The 15,229-nt window shown below is 53.9% G+C and overlaps 7 protein-coding genes across 7 annotated transcripts; 3 read left to right on the top strand and 4 right to left on the bottom strand.

Moving 5' to 3' along the window:
- Positions 1 to 758: 758 nt before the first annotated feature.
- Positions 759 to 4,187, top strand: CTAM01_14515 (uncharacterized protein; the record flags this gene model as incomplete). The annotated part of the gene is made up of 6 exons (XM_060530515.1): positions 759 to 2,611; positions 2,772 to 2,836; positions 2,972 to 3,117; positions 3,221 to 3,512; positions 3,566 to 4,067; positions 4,142 to 4,187. The coding sequence occupies 6 exons, from the start codon at positions 759 to 761 to the stop codon at positions 4,185 to 4,187; spliced, it is 2,904 nt and encodes a 967-aa protein (XP_060374894.1).
- Positions 4,188 to 4,816: 629 nt separating this feature from the next.
- On the bottom strand, positions 4,817 to 5,742 carry CTAM01_14514 (carnitinyl-CoA dehydratase; the record flags this gene model as incomplete). The annotated part of the gene is made up of 2 exons (XM_060530514.1): positions 4,817 to 5,280; positions 5,355 to 5,742. The coding sequence occupies 2 exons, from the start codon at positions 5,740 to 5,742 to the stop codon at positions 4,817 to 4,819; spliced, it is 852 nt and encodes a 283-aa protein (XP_060374893.1).
- Positions 5,743 to 6,747: 1,005 nt separating this feature from the next.
- Positions 6,748 to 7,467, top strand: CTAM01_14513 (enoyl-CoA hydratase/isomerase; the record flags this gene model as incomplete). The annotated part of the gene is made up of 1 exon (XM_060530513.1): positions 6,748 to 7,467. The coding sequence occupies one exon, from the start codon at positions 6,748 to 6,750 to the stop codon at positions 7,465 to 7,467; it is 720 nt and encodes a 239-aa protein (XP_060374892.1).
- A 510-nt stretch (positions 7,468 to 7,977) lies between these two features.
- CTAM01_14512 (uncharacterized protein) lies at positions 7,978 to 8,175 on the bottom strand (the record flags this gene model as incomplete). Its single annotated transcript, XM_060530512.1, has 1 exon — positions 7,978 to 8,175. The coding sequence occupies one exon, from the start codon at positions 8,173 to 8,175 to the stop codon at positions 7,978 to 7,980; it is 198 nt and encodes a 65-aa protein (XP_060374891.1).
- A 298-nt stretch (positions 8,176 to 8,473) lies between these two features.
- Positions 8,474 to 10,533, top strand: CTAM01_14511 (fungal trichothecene efflux pump; the record flags this gene model as incomplete). Its single annotated transcript, XM_060530511.1, has 7 exons — positions 8,474 to 8,650; positions 8,700 to 8,781; positions 8,834 to 9,166; positions 9,225 to 9,392; positions 9,451 to 9,668; positions 9,746 to 9,832; positions 9,883 to 10,533. The coding sequence occupies 7 exons, from the start codon at positions 8,474 to 8,476 to the stop codon at positions 10,531 to 10,533; spliced, it is 1,716 nt and encodes a 571-aa protein (XP_060374890.1).
- Positions 10,534 to 10,792: 259 nt separating this feature from the next.
- On the bottom strand, positions 10,793 to 11,997 carry CTAM01_14510 (uncharacterized protein; the record flags this gene model as incomplete). The annotated part of the gene is made up of 2 exons (XM_060530510.1): positions 10,793 to 11,614; positions 11,743 to 11,997. 2 exons carry the CDS (start codon positions 11,995 to 11,997, stop codon positions 10,793 to 10,795), a joined length of 1,077 nt encoding a protein of 358 aa, XP_060374889.1.
- A 903-nt stretch (positions 11,998 to 12,900) lies between these two features.
- Positions 12,901 to 14,963, bottom strand: CTAM01_14509 (uncharacterized protein; the record flags this gene model as incomplete). The annotated part of the gene is made up of 7 exons (XM_060530509.1): positions 12,901 to 13,016; positions 13,085 to 13,172; positions 13,248 to 14,114; positions 14,176 to 14,206; positions 14,270 to 14,391; positions 14,462 to 14,584; positions 14,664 to 14,963. 7 exons carry the CDS (start codon positions 14,961 to 14,963, stop codon positions 12,901 to 12,903), a joined length of 1,647 nt encoding a protein of 548 aa, XP_060374888.1.
- Positions 14,964 to 15,229: the final 266 nt, after the last annotated feature.

Below are 15,229 nucleotides of genomic sequence, written 5' to 3'. Positions count from 1 at the left end.
TCTCTCTTTTGAGTTTTGGTCTCAGACACACTGTCGGATGAACGAGCTCTCGACAATGACATGAACAACCACAAGATCCTAGGATGAAAGGAATAGTCGCAGAGTCGTATTCTCGATCAGCGTCAGGAACAGTCGGTACGAAATAGTCCGACGATGACGGCGAGCAAAAGAGCCTCGACTTGTTTGAGCCGCTTATGCTGTTGAACTCGCGCTTACATCCCACCTTTCCTAGACAACTAGAGTTACCGCGCGGGATGAGTGAGCGGCTTCTGCGGACCTTATTCGACGATTCCCTGCGTCGGATAATGGGGCAAAAGAAGGGCACGGAGTAGCAGGGAATAGGTTGGCTACTGAAAGGCAGATATCCCTTCAGGCGTCGCCCTAAGGCGAAATGCAATCAGCAACCCTCCACAAGGTAGAGGAGGGGGGGAGACCGAGACAATGATGTGCGGAGAAGAGAGTACCTCTGCATGAAACTTCTGAATCACCATGGTCTTGGTCGCACTCGGGGAGCATCCGCAGGCGCAACTCTGCCAAACAGACTTTCTGCGGTGATCCTTGTGGGACGCTGTATGTGCGAGGTCAAAACGTCGAGGCGGCAGCTCGAGCGGCGCCGTCGGCACGGTTCGGTGTTTTGAAGGGCGAGAGGGTCATACGATGGCCTCAACGTCGAAACAACGTTTCTAGTGCTCGAATGATATATCCGCGGGCTCTTCGATTCAAGGTTAAGTCACACTAGATAACATTCATCCTGCCATATGGATCCGCCTCGACGACCTATACGCATCGGCAATTGCTCTGGCGCCATCAACGACGGCATTGATCAGATATACCGCCTGGCCAAGTACGGCAATGTAGACGCCATCACTGCCGACTACCTCGCAGAGTTCAACATCGCCTGGAAGGCAATCGAGCTCCAGACCCAGCCAGAGCTGGGATACGAGCCAAACTTCCTCGAGCAACTCGCCTGGCACAGCGGCGACGCAGCGCGCCTCGTCGCCGAGAAAGGCATCAAAATCGTCCACGATGGCGGAGCCCTGAACCCCCGGGGCCTCGCCAACAAGACGCACGCATACTTTGAGAGCCTTGGCATCCGCGACGTCAAGATCGCCTGGGTAAGCGGCGACAACGTGACCGATGCCGTAAAACGCGGCGCGTTCGGGCGAGTCATGCATCTCGACCAGCCCGGCGTCGAGTTTGATCCGCACTCGCAGGGTGACGATCTCCTCGCGGCCAACGCCTATACGGGCATGGCTGGCATCGTGCGTGCGTTGGAGCTCGGCGCCGACATCGTCATCTGCGGGAGATGCACCGATGCAAGTCCCGTAATGGGGCTTGCGACGTGGTGGCATGGGTGGAAGACGACGGAGTACGATGTGCTTGCTGCGAGTCTGATGGCCGGTCACTTGATCGAGTGCGGACCGTATGTGACGGGAGGGAACTACTGCGGTCAACGTGAGGTGCCAGATCTCCATCATGCCGGGTTCCCGATTGCGGAGATCGGAGCCGATGGCGGCGCTGTCATCACGAAGCCGGAGGGTTCCAATGGGCTGGTGTCTGTTGATACTTGCAAGGCGCAACTGCTTTATGAGATACAGGGCGTCTACTATCTCAATCCGGATGTTGTAGCCAATATTGAGAAGGCAACCTTCACACAGCTTGGTAAAGGTCGCGTTCGTCTATCGGGTGTGAGGGGTTTGCCGCCACCGTCTACGACCAAGCTGTCCATCTGCTTGATGGGAGGGTACCAGGCCGAGATATCGGCGTATGCGACTGGCCTAGACACTGAGTTCAAGTTCGAAGTGCTTAAGAGCCAGGTGTTGGGCCAAATCAACCAGTCCGATTTTACGACTTTGAGCCTAGAGAAGTACGGTTCATCAGTGGCAGATCCGCGGTCTCAAAAGCAATGTACGACGCAATTCCGCATGTTTGCACAGTCTCGGACCAAGGCAGCGTTTGAGCAGTTCAAGAAAGCAATCTTCTATAATGGCTTACAAGGCTATTGTGGTCTTCATCTAGGTATGGACTGGAGGACTATGGAACCGAGGCCGTACGTCAGGTACTTCCCGGCCCTGATACCACAGTCCCGGATTCCCCTGTTCGTGAGTTTCATTGGTGGTGAGAAACAGCATACCATCGAGGCACGTCAAGATGGCGGCACACCCCCTCGCCAGCCCGATTACGATGCCACAGTGCCGTTATCGAATGTCCAGCTGTCCAGGACAGTGAGGAGACCGCTGGGGGATCTCGTCTTTGCGCGGAGCGGCGACAAGGGAGGCAACGCCAACGTGGGCTTCTGGGTACGCAACGCTTTAGCGTGGCCATGGCTGCAGGCTTTCATGACAAGACGGAGGCTCATTGAGCTGCTAGGAGATGACTGGCAAGCTCGTTACGTGGTGGAAAGGTGCGAGTTCCCAGGGCTCTGGGCGGTTCATTTTGTGATCAAGGGGATCTTACAGGAGGGCGTTAGCAGCAGCAGCGTGCTCGATGGGTTTGCGAAAAGCCTCGGGGAGTTTCTACGTGCCAGAGTTGTTGGCCTGCCGGTTGACTTGGTCAAGGTTGAGGATGACCGCCGGCCACACAGATTTGAAAGCCGTGCCCGATCATCAAAGTTATGAAATCCCGAAAGTTTTGTGTATATGTGAATAGACAGGCCCTCTCTCTGAGAAGTCACTAAAAGGGGATCGACAATACCTTGGACCGAGTAGTTCGCGGAGGGCTCTTTCGCAGTGTCAACATTACTTGTGACCCACGACTGGCCGAGGGGATAGACTGCGGAGTACCTCGGTCAAGGTTCAAGCGCCTGAGAGCGCCATTTCGGCAGTGCGACAGCGTGGTCAGTCGTCTTACTTAGCGGTCTGTGTCCCCTGGCATTTGAGCCTGTTGCTGAGGCCATGTCAATCTTCGTCAACCTCTCTATCAGCAACTTCATTAATCACCATCATACTAAGTACTCGGTTCAACTCGATAGAAATAAGACTACACGCGATGGCTCCGAACGATAGGCCGGTAAAGAACGCATCTGGCCTCTACGACAATGTTGATTTCCGCAAAGCCGCCGGCTACGAACATGCCCCCATCAAGTGCGCCTACAACCGCCGTGATGTGCTACTCTTCGTAAGAAGCATCTCTGCATCTCTTGATTATACCCAAGCCATGTTCTAAGAGTGACTGTCATTATGTTGGATCAATGAAAAGCGCCAGCTAAACCGCTTGCTAGGCAAATGCCATCGGCTGCCAGAAGGAAGAGTTACATTTCCTCTACGAATTGCACCCAAACTTTGCAGCCTTCCCAACGTTTCCAATCAATCTCGCCTTCAAGCAGACGGACCAAGATGTCTTTGACTTTATTGCCCGCACCGTGACCGGCCACGTCCCGGGCTGTCCGCCATTCGACGCCCAGCGTTCCGTAGACGGAGAGAGAGGCATTGAGATCCTCCGCCCCATCCCCGTGTCTTCGGATGGACTTGACTTGGAGGTTCGAAGCAAGGTCATCGGAGTCTATGATAAGGGTGCGCAGGTGTTTCTTAGGAAACCTCGAAAAACAGTACTAACTCATCTACAGGCGGAGCAATGATTCTCGAAGCAGAGCAGCTGCTGGTCGACAAGAAGACCAACACAGCTTACACCAAGATGACATCCACCGCATTCGGCATAGGACAAGGCGGCTACAACGGCCCCCGGGGCCCAACAAAGCCGGTTGTGAAAGCACCAGATCGCGCCCCGGACGCCGTGCACATCATCAAGACCACTCCGGAGGCAGCTCTTCTGTACCGCCTCTGCGGCGACTACAACCCGCTTCACGCAGACGAGGCATTTGGGCAGCGCGCCGGGTTCAAGGGGTCTATCCTCCAAGGCCTGGGCACCTGGAACATGGCTGCACACGGTTTGCTACAGAAGTTAGGCGGCGGCGACCCAAGTCGTTTTAGAGCGTACGGGGCCAGGTTCAAGAGCGTCGTTTATCCCGGAGACACCCTCGAGACGCGCATGTGGGTTGTCAAAAGCGGAGGCGGGGTGGACGATGTTGTCTTTGAGACGATCGTGAAGGATGATGGACGAGTTGCTCTGTAAGTCTACTCCAGGTGGCATCCTCACCGCCAAACCCTCCTTGTTGCGAGAAGGGACGCTGACAATCACGAAGGTCCAATGGCTACGCCAAGATTTTGCAAGCGAAACCAAAGATGTAATCTTTATGCCGCGCACGTGGAAGCTTTCCAGGGATACAGCCGTGGCCTTCAGAGGAGGTTTCCGTCTTTGAGGCAGAGTTTGCGCCGTGTATCATATTCGTCCAAACTCGGACTCAGTCGCGAATATAGGTCCATCTGTGCTGCTGCAATACCGGTCGTCTTATGAGTTTTCGAGTCAGAAGAAGGAGAAAGAGTTGTCCTTCTTGAGTCGGCAGAGTTCAAGTGAAGGAAACGACGACACTGGCCAACAGGTTGAGGTAAGGCTTGTCCGTGCAGATTGCGTGCTGTTTGAACGAAGCATCTCATCGGCATACCAGGCAATGCTGGCCAGTGTCAAGTAGTTAAAGTTCCTGCTGGAGAAGACCAAAGTTGACCTCGGCGGGCCACACATCCACGCAAATATCTCGAGATAGCATCAAAAATGAGGTTGGATTCATCAACGAGGGCACAAAGACCAAAAGCTGCGTCGAGGAGGAATCGAACCCCCGGCTCCCCGATGCTGCTTGATGGCAACGGAGAATTTTACCACTAAACCATCGACGCGATTCGTTGGATGAAAATATAGGGAGCTGTGAGATCTCTTGTAGCAAGCTTGCGTGGCCGCCAAAATTTTGTTCAAATCCTCCCAGCTACAGATGCGAAGGAAACCACTTGGGGTCTCTCTTCTCACGATATGCCGCCAGTCCTTCAGTCGCGTTCTTGCTCCGAAGCATTGCCTCGGCCCATAACTCCTGTCCGCGCATAGTCGCTCTGCTAACGCCAGTCTCCCATGCTTCCCGCGCCGCCAATCGCGAGATAATGACGCTGTCAGGACTCAGTCCAGCGATCTGGCTAGCATAGTCGAGTGCTCTCTCCAGAAGCCTCTCTTGCGGCACAATCTCCTTGACCAATCCCCAGTTGTGTGCCTCTTCTACTGATAATGTCCGGCCTGTGAGTATGAGATCCATCGTTCGGTGATTACCAAAGAGCATCATGCAACGAGGCAATGCGCCGGCGAGGGCAGATACGCCGCGGAGGACTTCGGGGAGACGAAATGTTGCGTTTGGTGAAGCGAAGATGACATCGGCGTTGAGAATGGCTTCAAAGCCACCACCTACATGCCCGTATTAGCTCTGTCTTAGCACCTGCATCTGCAGCAATGTCCTCAAATTCCAATGTCAAGTATACCGTGAGCGTAGCCGTTGCATGCGACAATGATCGGTTTCCTCCCTGTCCGATTGCTCATGCCCGCAAATTGACCTGGTGGGTAGTCAAAGGCGACGTCATTTGTCTTGATGATATCCAATCTCTGCTTCAGGTCCATGCCGGCGCAAAAGGCCTTGGTTCCAACTCCCGTGAACACGGCGCATCGCAGCTCCGGTTCGGTATCATACCATTTCCACAATGCACCGAGTTCTATCGTCGCCTCCACGGGGAGACAATTCATATGCTCCGGTCGGTTTATCGTGACAAGAAGGATGTGTTTCCGCGGAAAGGATATCAGACTGTGTTCGATATGCGGGTAGGGATTCTCAATCCAAGAAGGGACTGGCTTCTTCGTCCTTGGCGTCGCCATCTTCGTGATCGAGTGGCTCGCTTGGCTGTGAGTCTTACTTTGGGTTACTTGGTGCCGACGCCGTGGAACGCTGCGCAACCTGTAGTGATCTGTCTCGTATCACCCTGTTGCTGTACCTTCGAGGCTTCGATACCTAGCTCTGGTGTTCCAAAGAGTCGAAGTACCTCTCCATCATCCTTCTCGCCAAGTTGATCAACAGACAATCACAAGATGTCGTAGCCACACCTCGTCACGTAATGATACCTGACTTCCTGGCCAGTTCAGTGCACAGTGACCTGCCACACATGCCCAATGCCCACAGACGAGAACGAGCGCAACCCCTCCCCTAACGATCCGTTGACGGATGCTCCCTAGCGAGTCGCATAGGCAAGCCGCCTCGGCAATCCAGGCGGGAACATCCCTGTGGCTCATCACTGCGGGGTGTCCCACGATTTCGCTGTCCCTCTTTCAACCGCTGTAAAGACGCCAGAAACGTGTGTCCCGCTGAGCACGATTGGAGAGCGAGTCAAAGCCCCTGCGAAACCTGGCGCAATGGCCGTCGAGGAAGGCCAAAGCATCGGGGATGTGTGCCATGCAGGCGGAAGCCTTCTTACCCTCCCCCGATGGACGCGCCACGGAGAATAGCCCGAGTGGGGGGTAGGTGAATCCTGGATCCGGGATGTTTCCTTCGAGGACCGGATGCTAGGATTGTCGTGTGTTCTACGACTTTATTCGAGCCCGCGAAGCTTAATAGAGGGCGGGAGTATGCAAACGAACTCCGACACAAGCAGTTGACATCGTAATAGTATCACCAAGTGAGCAACGTGATCACGGCTCATCACAAGATCATCAAGACTGCTTCAACAAGCTCGAAATAAACCGGACCGCAGTATCAGAAAAATCCTCGGCATGATGGGGTTCAAGACAGAAACACCGCAGCCAGCAACGCCAGTTTTTCTCAGGCTTTCATACCCAGCTCCCCGGGTATTGCTTGTTCGAATGGACAGGCCAAAAGACCTCAACGCCATGTCTACAGCAGCCCAGTGGGAGATGGACTCGGTCTGGAAATGGTATGACCAGGAACCAAATCTCAGCGTCGCAATCATCACAGGCACGGGAAGGGCCTTTTCTGCGGGAGCAGACCTCAAAGAGTGGAACAATAGCATGGCCGACGACGCCGATCCAAGCCAGCGCATGGGCAACGCGCCTGCTTTCAAGCCCTTGAGCAGGAGATTGGGCAAGAAACCAGTCATTGCCGCAGTCAACGGTCTCGCCATGGGTGGCGGGTGCGAGTTCGTAGTCAACTGCGACCTCGTCGTCGCCGCCGAGGACGCTTACTTTGGGCTTCCCGAAGTCAAGAGGGGCATCGCGGCCATAGGCGGCGCTTTGCCGCGACTCATACGGACCATCGGACTTCAGAGAGCAAGCGAATTCGCGCTGACGGGGCGTAACGTCTCGGCGCGGGAGATGGAGCAATGGGGTATCGTGAACAAGGTAGTGTCCAAGGAGAAAGTTGTCGAGGAGGCGGTGCGTTATGCCAAGATGATTGCAGCCAACTCCCCGGATGCCATTATATGCACTCGAGCTGGATTGAGGCAGGGCTGGGAAACGGCATCTGTAGAGCGAGCAGTTGAGTGGACTCTGGAGAAGGAGTTTGCAGAGCTGCAAAAGGGCGAGAACATCCTTGAGGGCCTCAAAGCATTCTCTGAGAAGCGAGAACCCCATTGGAAAGGTAGCAAATTGTAAGATGGACGGGATCTAATTCCAAACATGCCGTTCGAAGGGGAGAAGCAGAAGATCCCGTCTGATGAGAAACCCGGACGAACTAGATCTGTGTGGCCTTCCTCTCCCAAAGCTTTTGCTCGACCACCGTCTAGACTAATCAAACCCGTCGTCCGAAACCAGTTGAGATCGACCAGCCAGGTTTGTCCTTCTTTGTATATAGTCGATGCATACTATGTACACAGTAGAAAAGCCTACCAGGACTTGGGTTGCATGCGCTGGCAACTGCACGTTTTTGTCAGCGTTGCAGATAGACCAGGTGATGGGAAGTGAGGGCAGCCATCACCAATATCGCCCATCACATCAGACTGGTGTACCATCGGTCCGGCCCCAAAACGGGTTTCAACTATCAGTCCAGTGCAGCGCCTTTCACCAGCTTGACATCCCGTCTCGATTCAACGATTTGAGTCAGCAGCGAGCTAATGATTCGAACCACTGTCGCGGCCAGATGCAGAAATCCCAAAGTTGTTGTGCTCAGGTCGTGGGGTGGTCTTCCCCGCAGGCCGGCGCAGGGAGAGGCCCCGACTGCACAACCAGACTCTGTGAAAGAGTTTCGAAGAGGTTCGAGTCTTCCGGGGGACACCTTGGTATGCGTATGCCGTGGGACGGTGAAGCCGCGTTACTGCTTGTGAAGAGGGAGGGGCGGGCGGGCAGAGAGACAGATGGACACATGCAGGCAGACAGACAGACGGCCAGCAAGTCAGACCAAGACTTGCATTGCATGTCTTGGGGTTCATCTCACTGCTGACCTTGTCCCGTCACTCAACCCTCATTCGACACTACGCCGCACATATACAGTCCTCCGTCGACGTCTATAGATGGCACGTTGGTCGAGAAAGGTTGTATAAGACTCGAGCACGGCCTCGAGCGCGCAAGATCCCGCCCGTCGAAACCCGTGTGACGACTTTCAATTCGAAATACCGACATACTGCGAGCTGGTTCCCGCATATCGATATACCGATCATCCATCATGGATATCTCCAAGAACGAGTCCTATCGCGAGTTCGATGGGGCTTCGCTGGAGAAATACCGTGAGTTCGACCGCGATACCGACCGAGACGATGCTTCTTCGATCCGTTCCGAGGCGCTCGGCGATGATCTCCCTCCCGGCTACTACTATTCTCCTCAGTTCCTAGGGGCCATGGCGGTTTGTCGACACCTTTGCCAAGACCTGGATGTTCACTAATATCATCTAGGGGTTTTGTCTTTCAGCAATGTCGGCATACATCTTCTTGATCCTGCCAACCAACGTGCTGACATTCATCAACGCTGATATCGGTTAGTACATCCGGTAACGATGTGAAAGATGTCATATGCTTACATTAGATAGGTCCGAGCCCATATATCTCCTGGGTCAACATTGCCAGAACTCTCTCGCTGTCATTCACCTACACGATCCTGGGCCGCTTGTCAGACCTTTTCGGAAGACGATGGTTCTTCATTGGTGGCAACGTCGTCGCCATCGTCGGAATCGTCGTGTGTGCTGTGGCGCACAATGTCGAGACACTCATCGTTGGTGCCGCCATCTATGGCCTGGGCGAGACGGTCCAGCTGAGCTTCAACGTTGCCGTTGGCGAGCTGGTTCCCAACAAGTACCGTCCTGTCGTCTTGTCTCTCATCTTCTTGACCAATGCCCCCATCTCCGCGTTTGGCCCTTTCGTTGGTGAGTTGATGGCGAGAGGCCCATTTGAGGATACATGTAGTTGCTCACTATATCTTAGCCCGGAAATTCGTCGAGAACCCTAATCTCAGCTGGAGATGGTGTTTCTACGTCAACATCATCGCCGTGGGACTCGCCATCGTTCTCTTGTACTTGTTTTACCACCCACCCACCTTTGAGCTTCTCCATGACCGCAAGACCAAGCGCGAGCTGCTCAAGGAACTGGACTGTAAGTTGACTTTCCTGGTTGGCCTCTCATATCCCCTCAATGCTAACATGATGCAAAGATCTTGGCATCTTCCTGTGGACTGCTGGCCTCACTCTTCTCCTCATGGGTGTATCTTGGGGAGGCGTCATGTTCCCTTGGGACTCTGCAGCTACCATCTCGAGCTTGGTTCTTGGTGTCGTTCTTCTGGTGGCACTCTTCTGCTGGGAGGCCTTTGCGGATCTGAAGTATCCTGCCATCCCTATCAAGTTCTTTGCCAACCGTGGTTTCATGGCACTTGTGTGCTGCGCAACGGTTGCTACAGCAAGTATCCCCCACCCCCTCCAACAAGTTCTGCGTGGCTAACAGATTCGAAGATGTTTTACTACTCCGCTGTCTTGCTATGGCCACAGCAGGTTCAGGCCTTGTACACGACTGATATCACCTACGGCGGTTGGCTCTCGGTAAGCAGACCTCAGACCAACGTCTCTCGCATGCAGCTAACAGTCATTAGTCCACTGTGGCAAGTGCTACAGCGCTTGGTCAAGTTTGCGCAGGAGGCATCGTGAAATGGGGAGGCAACGTCCGGTACTGGATCATCTTCGCGACCTTCTGCATGGTCGGCTTCGTCGGGGCGCTCGCGTCCCTGACCCCCGAGACACTGAACACAGGAATCGCCCTCACCATCCTCGGCCCGTTCTTCGTGGGCTTCATCGAGCTGGCATCTCTCGCTCTGGCGCCCCTATTCTGCAAACCCTCAGATATCGGCCTCGCCTCGGGTCTCCTCGCGTCCATCCGCTCGGCCGGAGGCTCCATCGCCGTCGCCGTCTACACGACGATCCTGTCAAATCGCCTGGCAACGGAGATCCCGGCAGCTATTCGCGGCCCAGCCGTTGCTGCGGGTTTGCCCTCAAGCCAGCTCCCGGCCCTTGCAAAAGCAGTGCAGGCCGGAAAACTGGCCGCATTCCCTGGCTTGACGAGTGCCGTCAAGGCTGCCGTGGCAAAGGTGCTTCCGACTGCGTACTCGAAGGCGTTTGAGACGGTTTATCTGGCGAGTCTGGGCTTCGGAGCAATCGCGATTGTCGGATGCTTGTTCTCCAAGGATGCTCAGAAGCATCTGACGAACAAGGTGGAAAGACGTATGGGTGATGGGAAGAGAGCTTGAAGGAGACTTGAGTTACTTGATCAAGGGGCAGAGTGATGGGGGGACTTGTAAGTGTATAGATCGTCACGCTTGTAGCCAGGTTGTAGGAACGATTATCGCACGATTTGGTTTGAGGTGCTGGTGACTGTATTGCTTCAACTTCCTTCGCCTTGATTGTCTTCATTGCATGTGGCTACAGGACCGCAACCATCTATGGTCGCAATGGATGAGAAAATTCTGACTTCGCTCGCAGCAAGACGCTGCAGAGCTTCCCCGTAATCTACAATAATGAAACCTCCTGGCCTCTGCGTGATGCTGCTTTATCTAGGTCAAATTCCATTGTACCATCCTTCCAAGCTTCATCGAGCAGCTCCCATGTAGATCGTGCCAACTGAAAGAGATACCTCTTCTTAGCAGCCGACAGCACGTCATCTACAGTTTGTTTCCAGTCAGGATGCCGCTTAAGGAGTCGAGTTTCGAGACATGCCGTTATCAGAGGGAAGACGATGCCATTGCGGCACAACAGATGCTGATTCTCGGGCAGCTGACACGCCACACAAAAGAGATGAAGTCCTGATACTAGACGGTATAGAACAATTTCTGAACTTGGCAGTGCGTCCTGCTGATCGTCGCCAACGAATTGGCCGTCTTTCTGTGTCGCGTTTATAATACGCTGCTCGCGTCTGCGGATGTGAAGCATGCCGGCAAACCGCCAACAATCCCACAACAAGCACTGAACGTACTCGCCCATTTCACCTGGCCATCCCCAAAACCGACTTATGGAGACCTCCGCCGTCTCGAACGGGGTGTCGGCGAAGATATCCAGCAGCGAATGCGGCACACCAGTGATGACTTCCAAGGCCTTGACTCTTCCCCCTTTCCAGGAGTCTTGAACTTGTCGAAAGCGTCTCCAAATACCGAGAGAGGGACACTTTCTTCCTAGTACGAGACAGGGCATGTCCATGAGACCGATGAATTCCAAGGCATGCCGTACTGAGAGGTCATGCTCGGGATTGGGATTGAGATATGATATAGGAGCATTCAGATGGAAGGTTTCGGCGAGTAGTCCAATGACGGGTGTACACGGTTGGGCTTGAAGGAACTATGTGATCCATACGCTTAGCTGAAAGATCTATGCCATGTCTGGACATCTGCGGTCTAAGGAGGGGACTGGTAGTGGTGCGATCCAGCGTCCGCCGGACTTAGTCGGCTATCATCGGGGTCACTTACTTGAAGAACACACAGCAGTACGCCAGAGCACGCCGTGGCAGCCGGCATAACATCGTAATGGGCCACGATTTCGCGCCGAAACTCCTTCAGAGCAGTGTCAACGTACTCCATTGAGGAGACAGACATGTCCGAGCTACCTTCATCAAGATAGGCTTGGATGGCGGAAGATAGCAATATTAGAGATTTGCTCTTGGCAGACATCTCAACAAAGAACGGCTGGACCCATGAGCACACTGATGTGCTGTAGAGGCTCATGAGGCCTGTGCGGAGAACTGTAAGCGTCACTCCCTGTTAGCGAGCTCAACGTGATATATCTCATCGAGTCAGCACTGGGACACGCGCAGTTGTGGCATACACTTATGGAAAAGCTCATCCGTAACATGTGTCGTCTGTACCTGAGGGCTGGGGCGATTCGGGAGTGCGATCTGACTTGCGAGAGTGTTGGATCCGGCTGGAATGCTAGTAGCATTGCTGCTACCTTCGCCGGCAGAGGAGTGATTCGCAGCACCATCCACCCAGCGCAGGGGCGTTGAGTATCCAGGGCATTGGATCCCTCGTTGAGTACAGGCTTCGCAAAACGGACGGCGGCGGTCACACTTTCGTTTCCGCCGCCGACAGCTCATACAACCGCCGCGAGCGCGTTGCATCTTGGTCTCTCGAATCTATAGAGTGGCAGCTCAAGATGGGCTTCATAGCCGTTGACAAATGGATGTTTTGTCCAAGATACACACACGCACACGGAGAAGTAGAATGGACAAAGATGCCGGCATGGGAGCTTAGCCTCTGTGGCTGCTTCGATTCAGGGGACATTGGGACTGGCCAAACGGAGCACAGACTACGGAATTCCCAGCATGATTCAGGGCTAAGAACATAAAGTTAGACCGCACTGATTAGCGAGTATAGGTGGCTACTCGAGCGTAGCACTGCCGAACCCCACGCACGGTAAACGGTGCATAGCAGATTTCCGGGTATTCAAGCAACAAAGGATGGTTGGCAAGGATGGCGTCGTCGGGTCCCAAGTTCCTTTTCGGCAGCTTGCGGTAGTACTTGTTGGGGCATTACGTTATTTTGCGCAGTTGCTGTAGTATTGTCTTTCTACCTTGAGAGTGGAGAGTGGGCCAGCAGACTCCATGTGTTGCCCAGGTGTTGCTCTCATTGTCAAGCATTGAGAATCTTGTCAATGACGCCCACGGCTTCCAAACACTCTTCATCGCGAAACCGCGGAGCGATAATCTGGATTGCACAAGGTGCACCATCAGTAGCTTCGGGGATGTCTTGAAAGTTCAAAGGTTCGAAACATCAGCGCAAGTTTCTTGTTCGGAAGATCGGGGAAGGATCTTACAATCAGGCACAAAGTCCGCGATGGCCTTTTGTGGTTCAGAGTCTTGCGTCGCGGACGCGGTGCCAAAGGGAATGACCGCTGCAGGGAACTTTCCAATGTTACATTAGCGACCTATGAGAATACTACCAAGGATTTCTAAGCAACGGGGTAGTTAAACACTCACGTCAATTAAACTCCACATGACTGTATACACGGGGAGGCCAAAGGTATCGTGTGGCACGGCAGTGCAGGATGCCCCAGGAGCCAATACAATGTCGAGGTCGTGTTCTTGCCAGGTCTGGCTCCATGACTGGGCATAGGCCGCGCGAGCCATGTTCAGTCCTGTGAACTGGCTTGGGATGTCCAGCTTCGGGTCGACAGGAAAGTCTCCAGTAGAGAAGGGATGCATTCCTTTGGCGACAGAGGCAACAAAAGGCTCTCCAAAGTCAGCAACAGCTGGCGCTGAAATGCTAAAGTATTGGTACGAGATCCTTGCGCCGAGGGCCACGCTACGCTTCGCATCCGTTGCAAGATGGACAATTTTGTGTCCAGCTTTCTCGAGAGCGGACGCGGCTTCAGCCAAGCTCCTGCGTACAGGAGGGTGTAGGGTATATTCGGGGTCTTCGGGCAAGATCCCAATCGTCAAGGGCTTCGATCGAGGCTCGTATAGGGTTCTCCAGGAGAGATTGATCGCGCTGCCGTCGTATCTCCATGGGTTGAGCTTAGTTACGACCTCCATGAGGAGCGACAAGTCGTCGGCGGAGTTGGCCAACGGACCAAGAGCAGGCATCACAGCGGACATCCAATTCATGGGCCATGGAGAGAGAGACTGTCCTGCGAACGGTATGCGATCCACGGTTGGCTTGAAGCCATAAACGCCGCAGCAGAAAGCTGGGATGCGTACAGAACCGGCCAGATCGCTACCGATGCCCAGGGGTGATCCGCGGAACGCGACAAGCGCTCCCTCGCCTCCGCTAGAGCCACCAGCTGTCAACCTTGTATTATGTGGGTTGAGTGTTCGGCCGAAGATGTTGTTCTCGGAATCGCAGGTCTGGAGATACTACGTTAGCAAATATTGTCTAGGGGTTGGTTTGTCTGCGTAGGACGCCTACCATCATCGTTTGTGGAATATTGGTCTTGCAACTAGCAAGATTTCCTATCGTCAGATCTGCTTGGTGAAGCGATTCGTCTGCTAAGTCTACTTACTAGAGAATTGCTCCTGCATCAAGAAGCAGCTTGACAAGGGCAGCATTGCCTTTGGGACGGTCTTGCTTGAGAAACGCGACATATCCGACAGACGCGAAGTGCCCATCTACGTGAAGGCTGTCCTGAATGATGTCAATTGGACTATTCTTTGTCGCCGGACTCAAAGTCAGAGGCTATGTAGTGTTGTCCTACCTTTAAACTGATTGGCAAGCCGTGGAGCGGACCAACAACTTTGCCTGTTTCTCGCAACTGCCTATCGAGCCACCGGGCCCTTTCGATTCCCTCTTCGAAAAAGATCTCGGTGAGGCAGGACGTCTAGTATTCATAACACAAAATCAGCCTGTTACTTCTGCGAAGCGGACTGTCAGTTGCAAGCAAATGTCCAAATACTCACCAACTGCTGGGCAACGGCTGCTCGCTTGCAGTACGCAGTGGCGACTCTCTCTGCGCTGAGTGTTCCTTGGCGAAGGTGTCCCAAAAGCTCACGAGCTGTGTAATTCTCGGTAATGTTTATTTCGTTGCTTTCGAGAATGCCTGACTTCTTGGCTGCTTGAAGATCGATGAGACGGCCCTCCTGTGCCGTGCCGGCGCCGCGAAGCTGTTCTAACTTGTCATTGTCCAAAAGCCAGTCCGAGGGTATCTTCTTCTTCTGCTCCTCGAAGTGCTTTCGAGCAATTTGTTCCCATTCCGCCATACTTGGCTATCAAAGGGAGGTTGTTGAGGGTCAAGATAAGGGGCGTTGACGATCTTCAATGAAGTTGGGTCCGAGTCTGGATGACAGGCCCTTGCGACCTCATTGCAAGGGACATGTCGCAGGAGATATATACATGAAGGATTGAAGAACTAAGGAGTATGTTCTACGGAAGTTCTTCTCTACTCGCTGCTCCTATTCCTTCAAATCACTCCTCTGCACATCATCTGATAGCGCTGGCGGCGCACATCATGGCCCAATTGGGATAG

The sequence above is a fragment of the Colletotrichum tamarilloi genome, assembly GCF_030869305.1.
Source record: "Colletotrichum tamarilloi strain Tom-12 chromosome Unknown Scaffold_125.1, whole genome shotgun sequence".
NCBI lineage: Eukaryota > Fungi > Ascomycota > Sordariomycetes > Glomerellales > Glomerellaceae > Colletotrichum > Colletotrichum tamarilloi.
Note: the sequence above shows the minus strand (reverse complement) of the source record. Positions and strands in the feature narration are given on the sequence as shown.